The sequence below is a fragment of the Carcharhinus amblyrhynchos genome, chromosome 4 (assembly GCF_965287045.1).
Source record: "Carcharhinus amblyrhynchos chromosome 4, sCarAmb.v2.hapA, whole genome shotgun sequence".
In the NCBI taxonomy this organism is placed as follows: domain Eukaryota; kingdom Metazoa; phylum Chordata; class Chondrichthyes; order Carcharhiniformes; family Carcharhinidae; genus Carcharhinus; species Carcharhinus amblyrhynchos.
In genome coordinates, this window is record NC_137327.1 from 15,230,729 (window position 1) to 15,248,800 (window position 18,072).

Here is an 18,072-nt window from a genome sequence, read left to right on the forward strand (position 1 = left end):
AACTTTGCACACAAGGCAATTCAAGAGTTTCATGAAATTAAATTTGACACAAAGCCACATGAAGGAAAATTGGACAGGCATTTGGTCCGAGTGTTAGGTTTTAATGAGCCACTTCAAGGAGAAAAGGGGGGCATGGAGGTAGAAAGCTTTAGGGAGGGAATTCCAAAGCTTATGGCCGTGGAAGCTGGAAGTCAGGGATATGCTCAGGTTGGATTAGAGGAGTGCAGACGCCTCAGTGCGTTGTGTGGCAGACGGAGTTTACAGAAATGAAGAGAGGGGTGTGGGTGGGAAGGCCATGAGCAGGTTTCAAAGCAGCAAAGGAACTTTTAAAATCGAGGCGTTGGGGGCTAATGTATGTCAGCAAGCACAAGGTAATGTTTGAACAGGAATTAGTGCAAGTTGCAACAATACTTTCAATTACAAACGCACAAGTTTATCCAGCATAAAATATGCACCGAAACCTTATACAATAGCGTTTTTGGAATATGCATTATTTACTGGGTTGCCAGCGTACACAAATTTTGCCACCTTTGCTTTATTATAGCTAGTGAGATTTCACTTGATTCTCAGCCTGCTACCAGGGTGTTACAGTTGCCTCTTGACATTTCACTTCCATCGAAATGACAAGTTGAAAACTTACCTCTGAAATTACTGAAATGACATTTGGGTTCCTTATTCACTCTTGTTCTTTCCAAGTGATAAATATTGCATCTGGCTCACAACTATCTTGAAGAACTGATCCAGCCGTATAGAAAGAAGTGAAAAACTTCACAAGTGAAGGAAGTGATGGTATGTCTCCACATGCCCTCTTCTGTACCCACCCTGGAACACCACCACCTGGTATTTCCCTTCTAAACCACTGTCTTGGAAATATATCGCCATTCCTTCACTGCCATTGGGTCAAAATCCTGGAACTCTCTCCCTAACAGCACTGTGGGTCTCCTTCACCTCAGGGTCTGCAGCGGTTCAAGAAGGCATCTCACCACCACTGTCTCAAAAGCAACTAGGAATGGGCAGTAAATGCTGAGCTAGCCAGTGATGCCCACACCCTATAAATTAATCAAAAATGAACTCTTTAATCTCTGAAAGAATATTCACACGACTGATTTGCCACATTACATATTGTGTAAAGGTGACAATAATATTCTTAACTCACACCAACTGCCTCAGACAACCTCCAAAGCATCTTCCTCCACATTTACATCTTAGCAGTCCTCACATCTCTCACTCCAGCTTTCCCATTATGATTGCTACACTGCATAACCCTGAGCCTCACTTATCCTTGCACATGCAAAATCTTCTGTCTCTTTAGCTTTAGAAAAAAAAGTATAAAGGAGGGGAAAATTAAATCAACTGCATCAGAAATGTACACTAAAAAAAATCCATCTAGGAAACATCCATCTACTTGGGCAACTTTGCAAGTGAGGCCTGACCACTTCAATTATGTAAGATTAGAACTATCGAAAAACTGATGAAAACGTGTATTCATAATTATGACATGGTGTAACATCAGCCAAAATGTGGAAGATGAGGAAATTCAGAGCAATGTCTTTTGACACCCTACCTTCAGTGGAAATCAATCCAATCGACAATTATTCATAAGCGGCTGACATTATTAAAATCAAGTTTCAATAGCAAAAATAATCAAATAGTTCTTAAGTTCATAAGATATAGGAGTAGAGTCATTGTCTATCTTTGCCTGGCCTGGGGCTTTAATTCTGCCTGTCCGTTTACTGATGGTTCTTTATTTGTGGTTCTAATTTCCTGTTTCCAGTCAATATCCTTTAGCTATTTCATCATTTTTATCTCTTGTAGTCAGTGCAATTTTCAATAGCTCAGTGGAGTGTGGTTAAGGTGCGTCCGTACAGGGTGCCACAGGCAGTTCGTGTCCTGAAATTCAACCTTGACCTCCACTAATTTAGGAACGCCAACTGCAGACCAAAGATTTACCCAGACTCTTTTGCATATAATCATATGGTGTCCCAAGCAGAGGGCACATATTATTTTCAAAACATACTGCATGGCTAAGATTATTTCTCTTATTTGCACAGAATGGGCCCCTGTGTATGTCACTTCTAGCCAGTGTAAATGAGCCACACATTGTGAGTTAATTGGTTGTATTAAATAGGTTGTTCATGTAGCTATTAGCACACTCAGTGCTGTTCAGCAAGTGCTGCCCAATTACGGAATCACATCTAACAGTAGGTGTTTTGATTTTAGCTTTGCCAGTGCCAGCTGGTTGAGTGTGATCTGTACTTTTCCTGTTATGAACAACAGAACAGACATGCTCTGTAATTTGAATAGCCAGTCACTGAGATTTATAGCCTTCATAGCTGGCAACGCACTAGCTAATAGTTCTGTTGCTCTCTCCATGGCAAAGCTTCAGTCAATCAGAGCTGATTTAACAATTAATCAGCATCCTTTGTCCTGATGAGTGCAAGACAAATCTCTTTAGCAGTGTCTCTCGTTTCAGCAATATTCAAGTTCTGTGCTATCACGTGTCTACTCCATTTATCAGGCACTTATCTTTTAAGTTTGGATAGAACTGGCATAATCATTAACAGTAATATATTGAAATTCAGCATTTGGATTTTCCCTTAATGGCCCCTGAATTGGTCACTATAACTTTGGCAGAAGATTGGTGGAAGGCCTTGGATGTAACTGAGATGTCTATTGGTCTTTTTCAGCTAATTGGAAGAATTTCCCAAGTAAATTCCCAGCAATGTGTTGAAAATCTCCCCGTTCATCCACTGCAATGCCGAAGACTTTTTAAACTTGGTCTAGCATTGATGACAAATACTCTGTAGGGCAAGCAAAATTCAAGATTACCTCCCATAAGCACTTACACAGCCCTGGTATCTTCAAGTTACTTGTGCTCACAAATTCTCTGTTTGTTTTGTTGTGATGTGTATTTGTAGTTGTTTTACTTCAGTGTAAAAGCAGTGGCGGAACCATCCCATTAATATATCTTAATGTTGCCTTTAAAATTGCAATGTCACACAAGATCCAATAGCAATCGTTGTTTATACACAATAAAGGTCAAATGAACGACCAGTCACGAGGGGACATAGGTTCAAGGTGAGGAGGCACGAGGTTAAGGGGGAGGATGTGGGGAAAAACCTTTTTACCCAGAGAGTGGCGAAGGTCTGGACTGCGCTGCCTGGGAGGGTGCTGAAGCCAGGTTGCCTCACATTCCTTTAAAAGTACCTGCATGAGCACTTGCATGTCATAACACTCAAGGCTATGGGCCAAGTGCTGGCTAGTGGGATTAGGTGGGAGTTCAGGTGTTTCTAATGTGTCAGAGTGGACTCGATGGGCCGACGGTCCTCTTCTGCACTGTATGATCCTATGATTCTATAAATATAATCCAAGGTAATTTGTTTTGTTCCATAGACCATCTATAAAGCAACAGAGTGTCATCTGTTAACGGAGAAGAGCGATTTTGACTTTTCTATACGGGGAGAAGTAAGTTTTGAATGATTGTATTTAAAACCAATACAATTGATATTTACAATCACTTGTTGATGAACTGAAGTGGATTTGTAGCACAAATTGTCAAAGGCATCAATAATGAAATGCCATTCAACTATTCCATTCAAACTTGGGGAAAACCTACACGGAATCAGAAATTCAGGCAACAGCTATGAATAGCTTCCCAAGTAAGGTTAAACATTTACTCTGAGAGAGAGCAAATTTGATTACTGGATGTGTGATTCATAAATGAACTGTTAACAGATGTTGTTTTAAATAAGCTATTTTCACCAGCTGCTTGTGAAATTGATATAATATTATTTTCATTCACTAGACGCTGAAAGAAATTACTTTGGATAATGTTATTTTCATTCATGGGAAAACATCCTTTTGGAGAAGAGTAATTAATTCATTAAAGGTTTTAAAGGTAATATGTACACGTTATAATATTTAGCAGTGCCTAGTGCTGTATACAGAATAGATCCACATTAATACCCAAGTCAAGTGCCCATTTTTCATTGTAAACTGTGACAGTAAATGGCCAAATGAACCACTGGATTATTCCTGTGCTGAGCTTATTTTTCAGGAATTACCTATGAAGAAAGCAGATGCCTATTCCCCCAAAATTTTCCATCATTCACTGTAATGGGTGGAACATTGCAGAAGGCCTGTCTACAGATTCCTATTATGAGTGTTCAGCGCTCTCGGATCTGATGACACTGAAGGTCCATTCTCAGCATGGGATCATGATTAAAACAGGAACTACGGCTTGGATTTTTCCTGGCTCCGCAAGCACAATCCTTAAAAATGGCTAGTTGAACTTCTGATTTCCGGTCTATGGGATAACAGACTGCAATAGAAGTCGGAAAAGGCAATGCTGGAAGTATAGGGTGTGAGGTGGGCTCAGCAGAGGTTGCAAGACCTAGGAGGCTACAAAAAATGGCCCTTCTGAAAGGTGTGTTTGAGTCGTCAACGATGAAGACCCTGTGCTTAAGCAGAGGTGTAATTTCCTTGTCAGTTGAATATCCAAGCTATAGTTGTTGGTCAACTGCTAACTCACCACGGAATCAATAGTCCACCATGGGGTTTCTCTATGGGGGAGTTGTCATTGTTGCTGCCACATTAGAGTGTATTCCATATGTACGTAAATGTGTTAATATACATGTTAGTCAAACTGATTTCAGTGGGGTGTTAATTGTCCCATCTCCCGGATACTTGATTAGGTTTTCAGAGGCACAATAGTCCCTCTGGACTTTTTGGAGCCTTGATGAGTGATATCAATTCCCTCATTGTCACTGTAACTTCGGAACGATCTCATCAGGGGTGTGACTGCTAGTGCTGTCTAAGATATAGTTATTTGTAATTTACCATGCATCTGCCTGCAGTGAATGTGGATTCTACACTGCTGTGTGTTTAACTCTTTCCATATTTTCCTCTCCTGCTGCAGTCCACACTCCCTGGATTTGCCTTTCTACAGGAGCTAAGTGCAATAATCACTAGCTGCATTCAGAGCAGCCACCCCCCATTCAGGGTGTGGTTCTAAAACAGGCTCTTAACAGTTGCAAAAGGGTCTCTTGATGGCTAAAGTTGGGACCCATAATATTAGCAATGGGGCCAAAATCTATGCAAATTAAGACCATCCTGCTACGAAGTTCATAGCCGCTGCACTAATTTCTGTTTGAAAAATAAGTGGAGCTGAGGCCAGTTTCTCTCCCAGTGGTCAGGATGAAATTTCACAGATTTGCCTGAAGAGATAAGATGTTGTATATCATGCAATTTTGCCCAGTTAAAAGAATCTTAGTGACCAATTTTTTCGCATAGAGGGTGGTGAGTGTCTGGAATGAGCTGCCAGACGTTTTAGTAGAGGCAGGTACAAGTTTGTCTTTTAAAAAGCATTTAGACAGTTACATGGGTACGATGGGTTTAGAGGGATATGGACCAAACACAAGCAATTGGGAATAACTTAATGGTTAAAAACTGGGCAGCATGGACAAGTTAGGTCGAAGGGCCTGTTTCCATGCTGTAAACCTCCATGACTGTCTGACCACAGATTTTATTCACAAATTGCACAAAATACTCCAGAGATCAGATGGTGTGCAATAAAATATCCCAGTCAGGAAATGCTGAATCTCATGGATCTAAAACTGTAATTGTTTACTGCTGTTTTCTAAAATGCTAGTAAACTATGAATATTGCATTTATTTTTATCATTGAGCTGCGATTATATATATCACAAAGTCAATTATTTAAAGTTAAATACCATCAGTTGTTTTATGAAATCAATAAATTCTGCCCATCATTTTCACCAGTTGTTACTGAAGTTGTAAACGTCACGGTATCTCCCCTTGAATCACTTCCAGCTTGCAGTAAGCAGTGAAAAAAACGTTAGATTTTTGGAGAAGAAACTGAAGATTTATCAGGTTCCGTCTGCAAACACAGCCAAATTACTTTACTTGAACATTGATCGAGAACTCCCAGAGTTTTATAAGGTAAGAGATTATTTCTCAGCTAAATTCCACAAACTATGGGATGGAGGTTTCGCAGAGACGGTGTACATCAATTTGATGAAGCAGTATAATTCAAGTGGCATTGGCAAACTCAAGCCTAAACAAATCTTCCTGTTTATTTAACTTTTCCCGCATTGGTAATATAATATTACATTTGACCATAGTTTGCACATTATTCTAGTTAGGGAGATAAATCAAGGGATAGGGAACTAAAGTGGATTAAAGGGAATTGAATGACAAAGGAGGCATGAGGGGCTGAGTAGCATAAGAATAAAGGGACAGAATCAGGTTACTGTGATAAATGTGGGGGACAGAAGGCCTATTTCTTTACAGGCTATCCCTTCCATAACTTTGGAGGTAATGCAGTTTAGGGGCATCAATCATAGAATCATAGAATTCCTCCAGTGCAGAACAGGCCATCGTGTCTGCATCAACTCTCCGATAGAGCGTTCGACCCAGACCCTCTCCCCAGACCTATCACTCCAACCCCACACATTTACCACGGCTAATCTACCTAACCTGGACATCTAAGGAGCAATTTAGCATGACCAATCCGCTTAACCCACACATCGTTAGACTGTGGGAGGAAACCAGAGCATGATCAGAGGGTGTAACTGTGGCCATCTCAACTTCCTCCTCAACAAGTATCTGCAAGGCTGGCTGAATTAGAACTGGCCTTAAAGTTTGGTTTTTAGGTGAAGTGAAATTATAGGGCCAGCCGTGCTTGAGACAGGAAATACAGACGTAAGATTCTTAATAAAATTATGCTTGTTAAACCTCATTGTGTAGCTTTTCCTTTTTCTGCATCTACTGCGTCAAAGTACTACCCTCTGACAATCAGACCTTGACCTTCTGAGCTATTATGGCTATTCTTACCATGTATTTTTCCTTGCACTTATTTCCTACATTCTTTCTTTAAAAGATCTGGGGGTAAGTTTTCCTGTCCTGCCCACCATGGGAATTATTGCAGATGGGACGGAAACTTTGATAGGTCCATTGACCTGGAATGGGAATTTCTGGTCTGAGGGAAACACAACCAGAAAATTATTTTCTTTGCATCACTTTTTCTTTGCTTTTCCTTTAATCCTCCCTGGAACTTTTTCGTAGCTTCAAGGTTTGTTTTCCCAAAGTCATTGGAGCTGGTTTAGTAATTATTGAGTTTGGTTTCTTGAACAATGCTGAATGATTTGATTTGATTTATTATTGTCACATGTATTGGGATACAGTGAAAAGTGTTGATTCTTAAGGGCAATTCAGGCAAAGCGTACTGTTCTAATAGTACGTAGGGGAGAAGGTGCAGAATGTAGTGTTACAGTCATAGTTAGGATGTAGAGAAAGATCAAATAAATGCAAGGTAGGTTCAAAATAGCGAATTTCACAGGTCATGTCTTTGATTATGAAATGAAACAGGCAATAGTGAATTGATAACTTGCTACAAACTGTGACTCATCACATTTATTTAGAAAAGACATTGGATTTGCAGCACTGAAACAGGCCATTTGACCCCTAAGGTCTCTGCCATGTTACTGCTCCACAAAAGTCACCTCCCACTCTGCTTTATGTCTCTATCAAGATATCTTTCTACTATTTCCCTCTCATGTTCCTACTAGCTTCATGTGATGGCAAATTCCACATTTTCACTATTCCCTGCATAACAAAGTTCCTCCTAAATTTCTTATTGGATTTATTCATGCACCCCAGACATACTCTCTTCCACCTTCTTCCATCGGGAAAAAGATTCAAGAGACTGAGAACACATACCAACCAACACAAGAACAGTTTCTTCCCTGCTGCCCTCAGACTTTTGAATGGACATATCATATACTTAGTTGATCTTTCCCTTCACCCTATCTGTAACTGCAACACTATATTCTGCACCCCCTCCTTTCTTTCTCCCTTCTTTCTCCCCTATGTACTGTATGAACAGTATGTCTTGTCTGTATAGCGAGAAACAATTCTATATCCCAGTAATGTGACAATAATAACACAAATCAAATCAAATATTGACTATCTTATATTTATGACCCCAAGCTTTGGATTGCCTCAGGAGTAGAAACAGCTTATTTACACTCACCTCATAAATTCCTTTCTGATTGTAAAGACCTTCACATCAATTACATTTATTTTCTTTCTCATTAAAAGCCAACATGCAGCGGCCAATGCACAATCACTCATTCCATGCTTCTGCCCAAGACCAAAATATAGTTATCTTTTGTATAACTATAGACTGATTACAATTCCGTTGATATTCTGTTGCTATTTCTGTGATTGTGAAGGCGCAAATTTCTGATTTCTTCTCAGGGTTGGAGGACCGCGATCATGGTATCAGCCAAGTCTACAATTTGGACCAGTATTGTAATGCACCTTTTCCTACAACGAAAACATAGTAAGATACAAAGAAATACTTTGTCAATGTGCAAGGATCTCTTGCAGTTGTGCTCAGAGATAGCAGAATTTCCTCTCTCGGCAGAACCTTTGGTGGAAACCCTGGAGAATTGTTTGAAATGTTAATTTTCAGACCTTTATGTCATTTTCTGGTCGATTATTTGCTAAAGTGGGCAGGAGAGTGGGAGAATCCCAGCAACATTTCAGATAGCATTTCATTCCCTGCAATTGCAGTTTTGGCTGTTTCCCTTTCTTGATTTCCCTCTGTCTCTCTATCTCTGTCTCACTATTATATATATAAATATCTGTTTATACATATTTACATTTATACTCCACTATTATTCTTCTTTCACTCTTTATATGACTGTCACATGCTTCTCTCATTATATCTGTATCTCTGGCTTTGAAGGCTGGGTCTTTGTCAACATTATTAATTAGAACAATGTACCTTAACTGTGCAATCCTACCTTAACAAATGGCTACCAGTACTTTATTCCCAGACCCCCTTTAATATTCTTTCCTAGAACCATTTTGGCTAATGTTGGAATGAATAGTCACCGGTTCATTCATTAACTGAGAGCATATTCTTCAGCCTTAAAACCATGCTGTATGACTAGCTCTAGTTCCTGTCCTACATTACATTTAATTTTATTTGTTCTAGATTGCCCCAGAACCACTGGGAGCATTATGTTTCCATCTTGCCTTCACATCATAATTCTTGACTCCTGAATCAAATCTGTTCATAAGCTAGCTTGCTCGAAAGAAGAACTGACCAACTTCAATCTAAACCAGGAAAATCTTTGAGGTTTCTTCAACTTAACCACACTGACCAAGTTCAGGGAAAGTTTCAATTTCCATCCAGTTTGTTTCAGCTCAATGATCGTTGATTTAAATCGTGACTTGGAAGTCTTATGTGCCTCAAATGCATACTGGTTTCGAAATGTGTCAATGCTATGCCTGTTTTACAGACACAAACCTTGATCCATACCAGAACTGTGTGAGCCATCATATTGGTAAAGTCCAGCTATTTGTATGAATGGCATTAGACCCTCAACATATGCAGGGGGCCTGACAAGTGTCTTCAATCTAAACTCCTGAAACTGGGCAGTCCTAAAATCAACTGGCACCAGCATCCAGTAAAAATGTTCCCTTGGGGAAAAGATGCCGACCTAAATATGGAGTTAGAGGGGTAGGAATGCTTTGTGCAGCTCCATAGCAGTCTTGAAGACCATTGCTGTCCCCCTACCATATTGTCTCCTCCTTTGACTGCGGCCTTCTACTCAATCACCTCCCAGTGCCAAAGACCCACCCAAAGATTCCTTAAAATTGACATCCTATCAGAGAAAGGAATAATGATCTAAAACCATTGCATGTAATGAAAGTGGTTTGTCTAGAAAATGCAATGACATTAATTTCTGAGAATTATGCTTTCACAGTGTACACCCCTGAAGTGGTGTTGGATCTCGCTGTGCTTTACAGCACATGCCCAGATGTTGTGTCCGCTGATATCCCAACATATCTGGAGGTAAGAAGAAACTCTAGGCAGGATTTTGGGGCTACACTCGCCCCAAAACCAGGAAACCCCACCCAAGGTCAACGGACCTTTGCATGGTCCGACCATCCCCCCCCCCACTCCCCTGACCCCCCTCGCGTGCTACAATTCCCGTGGAGGTCGGAACAAGAACAGTCCCCCTTATAAATAAGCACAATTATATCAGCAGGAACAAAGATTGAGAGAAAAGTGTCTGCAAGGAGCCTTAATATCCAATTTTGAAACACAGCTGCCAAGATGCTTAATATCAGATTTAAAGTAAAGCGGTGAATGCGGAAATCTTAAATGCAAACAGAAAATGCAAGCGAATATATCTGAATTTGAAGTATTTGATTCTCATCATAAGACTCCATGAAAAATATCAATGGGTTGCAATCCAATATATTTCCTGACCTGGATGGCATGGTGGCACAATGGTTAGCACTCCAGCCTCACAGCGCTAGGGACCCAGGTTCAATTCCCAGCTTAGGTCGCTGTATGTATGGAGCCTGCACATTCTCCCTGTGTCTCTGTGGGTTTACTCAGGTGCTCCAGTTTCCTCCCACAGTCTGAAAGATGTGCTGGTTGGTGCACTGGCCATGCTAAATTCTCCCTCAGTGTACCTGACCAGGCACTGGAGTGTGGTGACTAGGGGATTTTCACAATAACTTCATTGCAGTGTAACGTAAACCTAATTGTGACACCAATAAATAAAAATCTGATAACTACATTCAGTCATCCTGACTGTTGTAGGCAAATGGCCACAATTGTGACACATGTTTTATCAGAGTTTTTCAAGAGAGAAGTTCCAGGCTCTCCACAAGGAAAAATAGCCCCAACCAATTTGTCTGAGGAGTAGGTGATCTGCCTGCTGCGTTGCAGTTGGAAGATGTTTGGAATTTTTAGCGGACAATACATTTGAACTTATCCACCGGAGCCCAAGAACCTGAGAAAATGTTCCTCCTCCCATCTTAGCACTGCTACCTCACAGTGCCAGGGACCCGAGTTCAATTTCTGGCTTGGGTCACTGCCTGTGTCGAGTTTGCATGTTCTCCCTGTATCTGCGTGGGTTTCCTCCATGTGCCCTGGTTTCCTCTCACAGTCCAAAGATGCGCAGGTTAGGTGGATTGGCCATGCTAAATTCCCCCTTAGTGTCAGGAGGACCAGCTGGGGTAAATGCATGGGGTTATGAGGATAGGGCCTGGATGGCATTGTGGTCAGTGCAGACTCGATGGGCCTAACGGCCTCCTTTGGCACTGTATGAATCTATCTGCATTTTGATTTGGATAGATTTTGAGGCTGCAATTCCTTTCTTATCATTTTATTTGAACATTTTCTGGTCTCATTGTATTCATTATAGGCTATTGTTGAACTGATCAAAACCCACGGAAAGGTAGACAAATTTCTGGAGATGGATACTCAGGTGAGAGATATTCATGTAGTTACAACATTTTTCTAAGACTTTACAATAATCCAGTTGGCATTTGAACACTTTCCTTTGCAGAGTCACGATCATTTCTAATGGCAACATAACTTTTTGGATTAATTTTACGAATTTGCATTCCCTTTCACACATTAGGAGACATGTAACCATCTACCATTAAATATCCTGACAATGCTGCATTCCCTGAAGTGTATAGTTGTTGATGGCCACCACATTGTTAGATATCTCCTGCCATTTTTCCTGTCTCTATATTTCCTTTTGCTCTGATTGGCAAATGTCCCACACAACTTTTTACTGGTGTTTGCTGTGGGAGGAAGGATTAAATTGTAAACAAACATGCAGGATTATCTTCCCAAATGGGGAAAAAGCTGTAAAAGTTGGGAAATAAGAGTATTGGTCCAAACTGGTCTTGCGTACCCAAAAAGTGGTTTGCTCTGAGTCCTGCACGTGGAAAGCGTTGTTTGGCCTGTGTGACCAAGCTGAGTTTGAATGTCTGGAGGGATCGCAATGCACACTTTAGATTCATTGCCCTTCAGACCACTGTCGGGAGCTGACCAGGACAATTAACTATGTATGCAAGCGTATGTATGCTCTTGGAGGCACACCAACCCACTGGTGCCAATGCTGGGAGCAATTTAGTGTTTGTGTTGTATGAGGTATGTGCCATGGGGTGACACATACCTGGCTGGAAGTGTGGTCAGTGCACTCTGGATGAGCCGAATGGCCTCCTTCTACACTGCAGTGATTCTATGGATTCAATGATACAATTTCTTTAGAGCTGCTGGGGTCTGTTGTCTCCAAAGGCTGAGAGAATGGGCAGGGTGGTCAACTGATTGACCTGCAAAGGAAGCAAGATTGCATAAGTTCATGGTAGAGGCATAAGGATTGCAGATACATAGCCCACATGAGACTGGCGCCATGGCTGGATTCATAAGAACATAAGAACTAGGAGCAGGTGTACTGCATGAAGAAGGTCATTAATCAGCAGTAGATTCCCACCCTGTTATGGAATGAACTAGTGCTCCATAGTGTCACCACTGCTTCCCATGTGGGGTCAGCCACCTTGCTGACAGGCTGTTGCTTATTTGAGGATAGAGGAGGCCATGCCTCTGCTTCACCCCTTCCAGCATCTTGGTCAGGGCTCCCTCGGAAAACCTCAGGAGTGGCCTCCTGTTGCCCACCGCATCCCTCCTCCACCTGATCGAGCTTGGAACAAGTGCTGGGGAGGCATTTATAAGGTTCCCCCCATCCCCCCGATTGATGAGCTCAAGTGATGATGAGGTGAGTGAATCAGGAGCAGAAACTTCTGAAAACCTTTTTTGAAAGTGGCTGAAGATACGGCAATTTTTCTCGCCGACAATGACAGCAGGATTCTCTCTGGTTTACTAGTTGAAACCAACACTAAAAACTTCGGAAGATTCTGCCCATAGTTTCTGGGATGATAACCTACCTTTGGAGAGAAGTCTGGAAGAAGGCAGTGAAACTGATTCACTTACGTTGCAGCTTACATTTTAGGAAGTAATGTGATGTATCACTACTGTACAATGTTACACACAAATTGGCTAATTGAAACAGTATTGAAATTCAGAATTATTTTTGAATGCAATCTGAGTGAAATATTTGAACCTGTTTTCTTAAGCAGAGCGCAGTATCCTGGCTTTTGTCTCAACAAAGTGGAGCAATTGGTCAGAAGTTTCAAAAATTCCTGCAAAAGCATGGCTATCGCTGTCTCAGAGAAGTAAGTTTCTTGGTCTTTGATACAGTTCATGCAAATGTTTCAATAGCCTGCATATTCAATAAAAATTATCATAAATACATACATAGAATTGCTACAGTGCAGAAAGAGGCCATTCAGCCCATCAAATCTGCACTGATCACAATCTCACTCACCTATCCCCATAGCAGCATGTATTGACCCTGCTGTTCCTCCTGACACTCAGTGACAATTTGGCATGGCCAGTCAACCTAACTTGCACATCTTAAGGAAACCCACACAGTCACGGGGAGAACATGCAAACTCCACACATACAGTAACCCATGCCAGGAATCAAACCCGGGTCCTTTGGCACTGTGAGGCAGTAGTGCTAACCACTGTGCCAACGTGCCACCACAGACTATAAATATTCCATTTTATTTTCATGTCCTGTGCCTAACTTTATGCTCAGGTTTAATTACCTCCACCACTGAAGGATGGGCAGAGAAATGTTTTTGCCCCTTTTGTTAGCCTGGTTGTCCATTTGGCTGTTAACAATACACCTCAAAAAATGAGTAAATAGATTTCAATGACACTGAGTACACAGATAGAGTACAGCCCGAGGAAGAACTGATTAGTTGTTGGTGCAAATGCTGATTTAGATTCTGGTATTTTTAAAGGTATTCTGGTATTTTTTTCTTTCAGAATATTGTAGGTAGTTTTTCCTCAAATGTTTTGTTAAATTTTTGTGGATTCTATCAACTGTTGTGAAGGTGATAGTGGATGCCTTGGTGGTTATTTTCCAGACGTCGCTGGATTCCGGGGAAGTGCCGGATGATTGGAAAACGGCTAATGTTACGCCGTTGTTTAAGAAGGGTGCCAGGCAAAAGGCGGGGAATTATAGGCCGGTTAGTTTAACGTCTGTGGTAGGTAAAATGTTAGAATCCGTCATTAAGGAGGAAATTGCGAGGCATCTTGAAGGGAATTGCTTGATAGGGCGGACGCAACACGGTTTCATTAAAGGGAAGTCGTGTCTGACAAATTTACTGGAGTTCTATGAGGATGTGTCTAGGGCAGTGGATAGAGGAGAGCCGGTGGATGTGGTCTTTCTGGATTTTCAGAAGGCGTTTGACAAGGTACCTCACAAGAGGTTATTGCAGAAGGTCAGGGGACATGGAGTTGGGGGTAGGGTGTTAGCGTGGATAGAGGATTGGTTGTCAAATAGGAGGCAGAGAGTGGGGGTCAATGGGTGCTATTCGGATTGGCGGTTGGTGACTAGTGGGGTGCCCCAGGGGTCGGTGCTGGGGCCTCAGCTATTTACCATTTATATAGATGATCTGGAGGAGGGAACCGAGTGCAGGGTGTCGAAATTTGCTGATGACACCAAGACTGGGGGAAAGGCAAATTGTGCGGAGGGTGTGGAGAGTCTGCAGAAGGATCTAGATAGGCTGGGCGAATGGGCCAGGAAATGGCAAATGGAATTTAATGTTGGCAAGTGTGAGGTGGTCCACTTTGGTAGGAAGAATGGTAGGAAGGACTATTACTTACGTGGCGAAAAACTGCAGCAGGCGACGGTGCAGAGGGACCTCGGGGTCCTTGTGCATGAGTCGCAAAAACCCAGCTTGCAGGTGCAGCAGGTGGTCAGGAAGGCAAATGGGATGCTGGCCTTCATAGCGAGGGGGATTGAATATAAAAGTAGGGAGGTCTTGCTGCAGCTGTATAGGGCATTGGTGAGGCCGCAGCTGGAGTACTGTGTGCAGTTTTGGGCGCCGCACCTGCGCAAGGATATTTTGGCCCTGGAGGGAGTGCAGAGGAGGTTTACTAGGCTGATACCGGAGTTGAGGGGATTGAGCTATGAGGAGAGGCTGAATAAACTAGGCTTGTACTCGTTAGAGTTTAGAAGAATGAGGGGAGATCTCATTGAGACGTATAAGATGATGAATGGGATGGATAGGATAGAGGTGGAGAGACTCTTCCCGCTCAAAAAAGACAGTAGGACTAGGGGGCACAGCCTCAAGATAAAGGGGAGGCGGTTTAGAACGGAGTTGAGGAGGAACTTCTTCACTCAAAGGGTGGTGAATCTCTGGAATTCTCTGCCCGTTGAAGTGGTGGAGGCTGCCTCGCTAAATATTTTTAAGAAGCGGGTTGATGGGTTCTTGATAAGAGAGGGGATTAAGGGTTATGGGGAGAGGGCGGGAAAGTGGAACTGAGCTACAACAGATCAGCCATGATCTTATTGAATGGCGGGGCAGGCTCGAAGGGCTGGATGGCCTACTCCTGCTCCTATTTCTTATGTTCTTATGTTCTTATGAATTTATCATAGCTGTCAATGTATGAGTAGAGTTTTCAGGCAAGCTGTTGGATGTGGATTGTCCTGAAGTCTCCTCAGTGAGATGAAAGCATTTAATGAAGATTTTTTTTCAGCCTTTGGAGTTACAGAACATCAACCAAGCTAGGAAAAGGAAGAGATGAATCATTATAATAACATTGAGTTAATATAATGCCATGCACAGTAAAAGCGTGTTCTAGTCAAAACTTCACACATGGAATGAGATTGCATGGAAATTTCTGGCACTGTATTATATTTATCTAACATGGATACTGATAAATGTTATGATTGCTGCCAAGGGGTCATGACCTTTGCTAAGCAACACAGACAACCAAACTTTGAGAAAGATCTAATATAAATAGCCATGGATAGAGACCTTCCCCTGGAATACACATACCAAGACTAATGTCATCTGTTGAATTCACATCTGCCATTGTTTAAAGCTTATTCAAAGCACAGAGCCAATGGATACATTGAGGCGAATTTGGGCCTCAATGTATCCAGGCTTGTAAATCAATAAAAGAAAGCTGACGAGACCAGTTATCCACAAACTGTGATATCTCCTGTGATATATCAATGAGCTTTTAGCTTTAAGCCGTGCGGAGTGCACCATAACTGTTGACCACGTGACCAAAAGTGGCTTCTGATACTGAGATCCTTTATTAACCTAATATCCAGAAGAAAACTTGGATAAATGGAGAAAAAGACAAAAAAGTCAACAACCACAGAGAAAGACTGTGCCATATTTGCCTTTTAAGAGCCATCTGTTGTCGGCCAGTGTGAGAAGGAGACTCTGAAACTAGTCATGAAGCTGCCAAAGTACTTGACCTGTTCCAGTTTTAACAATTTCTGGATATTCAACCACAAGAAACCCCACAACCTGCTGTGAAACCTACACCCTACAAGATCCTCCCTTCAACTTCAAATCATCAAAACTATTGTTATGAAGATGTGTATAAAGTATTAATTTATAATGTCACTGACTGGACAGATATCAGCTGGATGCACTAACATATGTATGTATACATATATATGCAAATAATGAACATTTTAAAAAGAACACTTTTGCTAAGCAAAAGACACTGGTCACAGCTATGTTGCATTTGTGAAGGACACAAAGTCGCACTGGTCTAAAAGCTGGAAGAATCCGTCCGACTGTCAATGGTGGTTCCTCATTCTCTGCAACTCGCCCGCTATAATTCCTGTGGTGGGTGGGATGTAAGAATTCCGGCCAAGCTGTTTTATGGAAACTCAGGCTAGGATTTTCACCAAGCTGGGTTGACTTGGGTTGACCTTTACAAATAGCGGGCAGATTCCAGACCATATTCCTGGGCTGTATAATTTCGGGGATTTCCTTTAAAGGATGTGAGCAGGTTCCTGTCAGAAGTCTCGTGTTCAGCACTCCTGACCTGGCTTTGTTCCAGTCATTTCCTACACCCCTGCAACTTTCATAGAATTAGGCCAGGTCTTTCAAGGCTCATGTTTCACAACTTGTTAGAAAAGTCATGAACTTAGCCTGCATAAGAAGACCTTTTACAATAAGCTCAAATGGTCGCCTTCAAGCCCCCGTGCGAGTTCTGCAACACCCCCCCTCCCCTCCACTTCCCCACCATCTCCTCAGAGCCCTCATGGCTCCATGTTGAGCTCTGCCCTTTTACTCACCGTCTATGTCCCTTCATGCCCCCTATGGCAAGCTCTGGCACTTGCATGCCCATTGACTCATTTTACGCTTTCTAGAACCAAAGGACACTGTGTGAAAAAAAAGCTTTGAAAAATCCATTGATAATTTCTCCTATGCTTGAAAAATGTGTGGACCGAGTTGCCTTGTACTGGGAACCATCCAAAAATACAATTTAAATCTTAAACCTCAGATGCTTGGAGCGAGGTTACTGCAAAAGTCACCCAAAAAATGTTAGAAGAATTAAACACTCCAATGCATTTACATTCTTCTTCAAATAAGGGGACCAAAACTGTGCAGAGTGCTCCAGATGCTCTCACTAGTGCCCTTTAGAGGTGATGAAGATTGATGATTTATTCAACCAACTCCAAAAAGTAACATTGTGCACTACCATCGGATTTCCATTTTACCCACTCCTTGTGGTTTTACTGTGGGAAATTGCCTGAAATTTTGTTTTAGTAGAAACTGTGTTGAAGCCACTGAAATTTTCACTGAAAGGAATGTTTGATCTTGCTTCTTTGGGGCTGAATTCAATTTTTTTTGTCTGACAGAGTGTTATTGATTTTTGTACTTCTGTCCTCTTCCCCTGGAGAATAGGGTGAAATACTGGAAGGAAGATTAATAGAAAACACGAATGCTCCTTCCAGTCTGATAGAGTGATTCAACCTAAAAGATAGACGGGCTTTATGTGCTGTTGCAAATCATAATGTTGGGGGAACTATCAACACCTACTAGACATAAGTACAGTGTCCCAGTGTTAACAAAGGTTTAACCTGTGCTACGATTGTGGATAGATGAAAGTATTGTGAAACATCTGTTAATATCACCAGGTAATAGAAAAGACAGACCATCTATTTTATATCATCTGCATAACATTAAAAGTTGCAGGTGTTGTTTTTAATTTTTAATGTTATAACCAGGATAAGTTAATCGGCTGTCATGATTTAGGCATTGGAGTTATGCAGGTGATTAAAACTTACATTTTTATTAAGGAAACATGCTTACTATTTTTTCCTGGAAATATACACAACAGC

At 41.7% G+C, this 18,072-nt stretch overlaps 1 protein-coding gene across 1 annotated transcript in view; it reads left to right on the top strand.

Moving 5' to 3' along the window:
• LOC145341733 (rifampicin phosphotransferase-like) overlaps positions 1 to 18,072 on the top strand; it is a 100,465-nt gene that overhangs the window by 62,494 nt on the left and 19,899 nt on the right. Inside the window, exons 23-28 of the mRNA XM_080186594.1 lie at positions 3,806 to 3,898; positions 5,832 to 5,960; positions 8,255 to 8,333; positions 9,800 to 9,888; positions 11,255 to 11,317; positions 12,981 to 13,076. Coding sequence (XP_080042720.1) covers positions 3,806 to 3,898; positions 5,832 to 5,960; positions 8,255 to 8,333; positions 9,800 to 9,888; positions 11,255 to 11,317; positions 12,981 to 13,076 — 549 coding nt within the window. The remainder of the gene's footprint in view (positions 1 to 3,805; positions 3,899 to 5,831; positions 5,961 to 8,254; positions 8,334 to 9,799; positions 9,889 to 11,254; positions 11,318 to 12,980; positions 13,077 to 18,072) is intronic.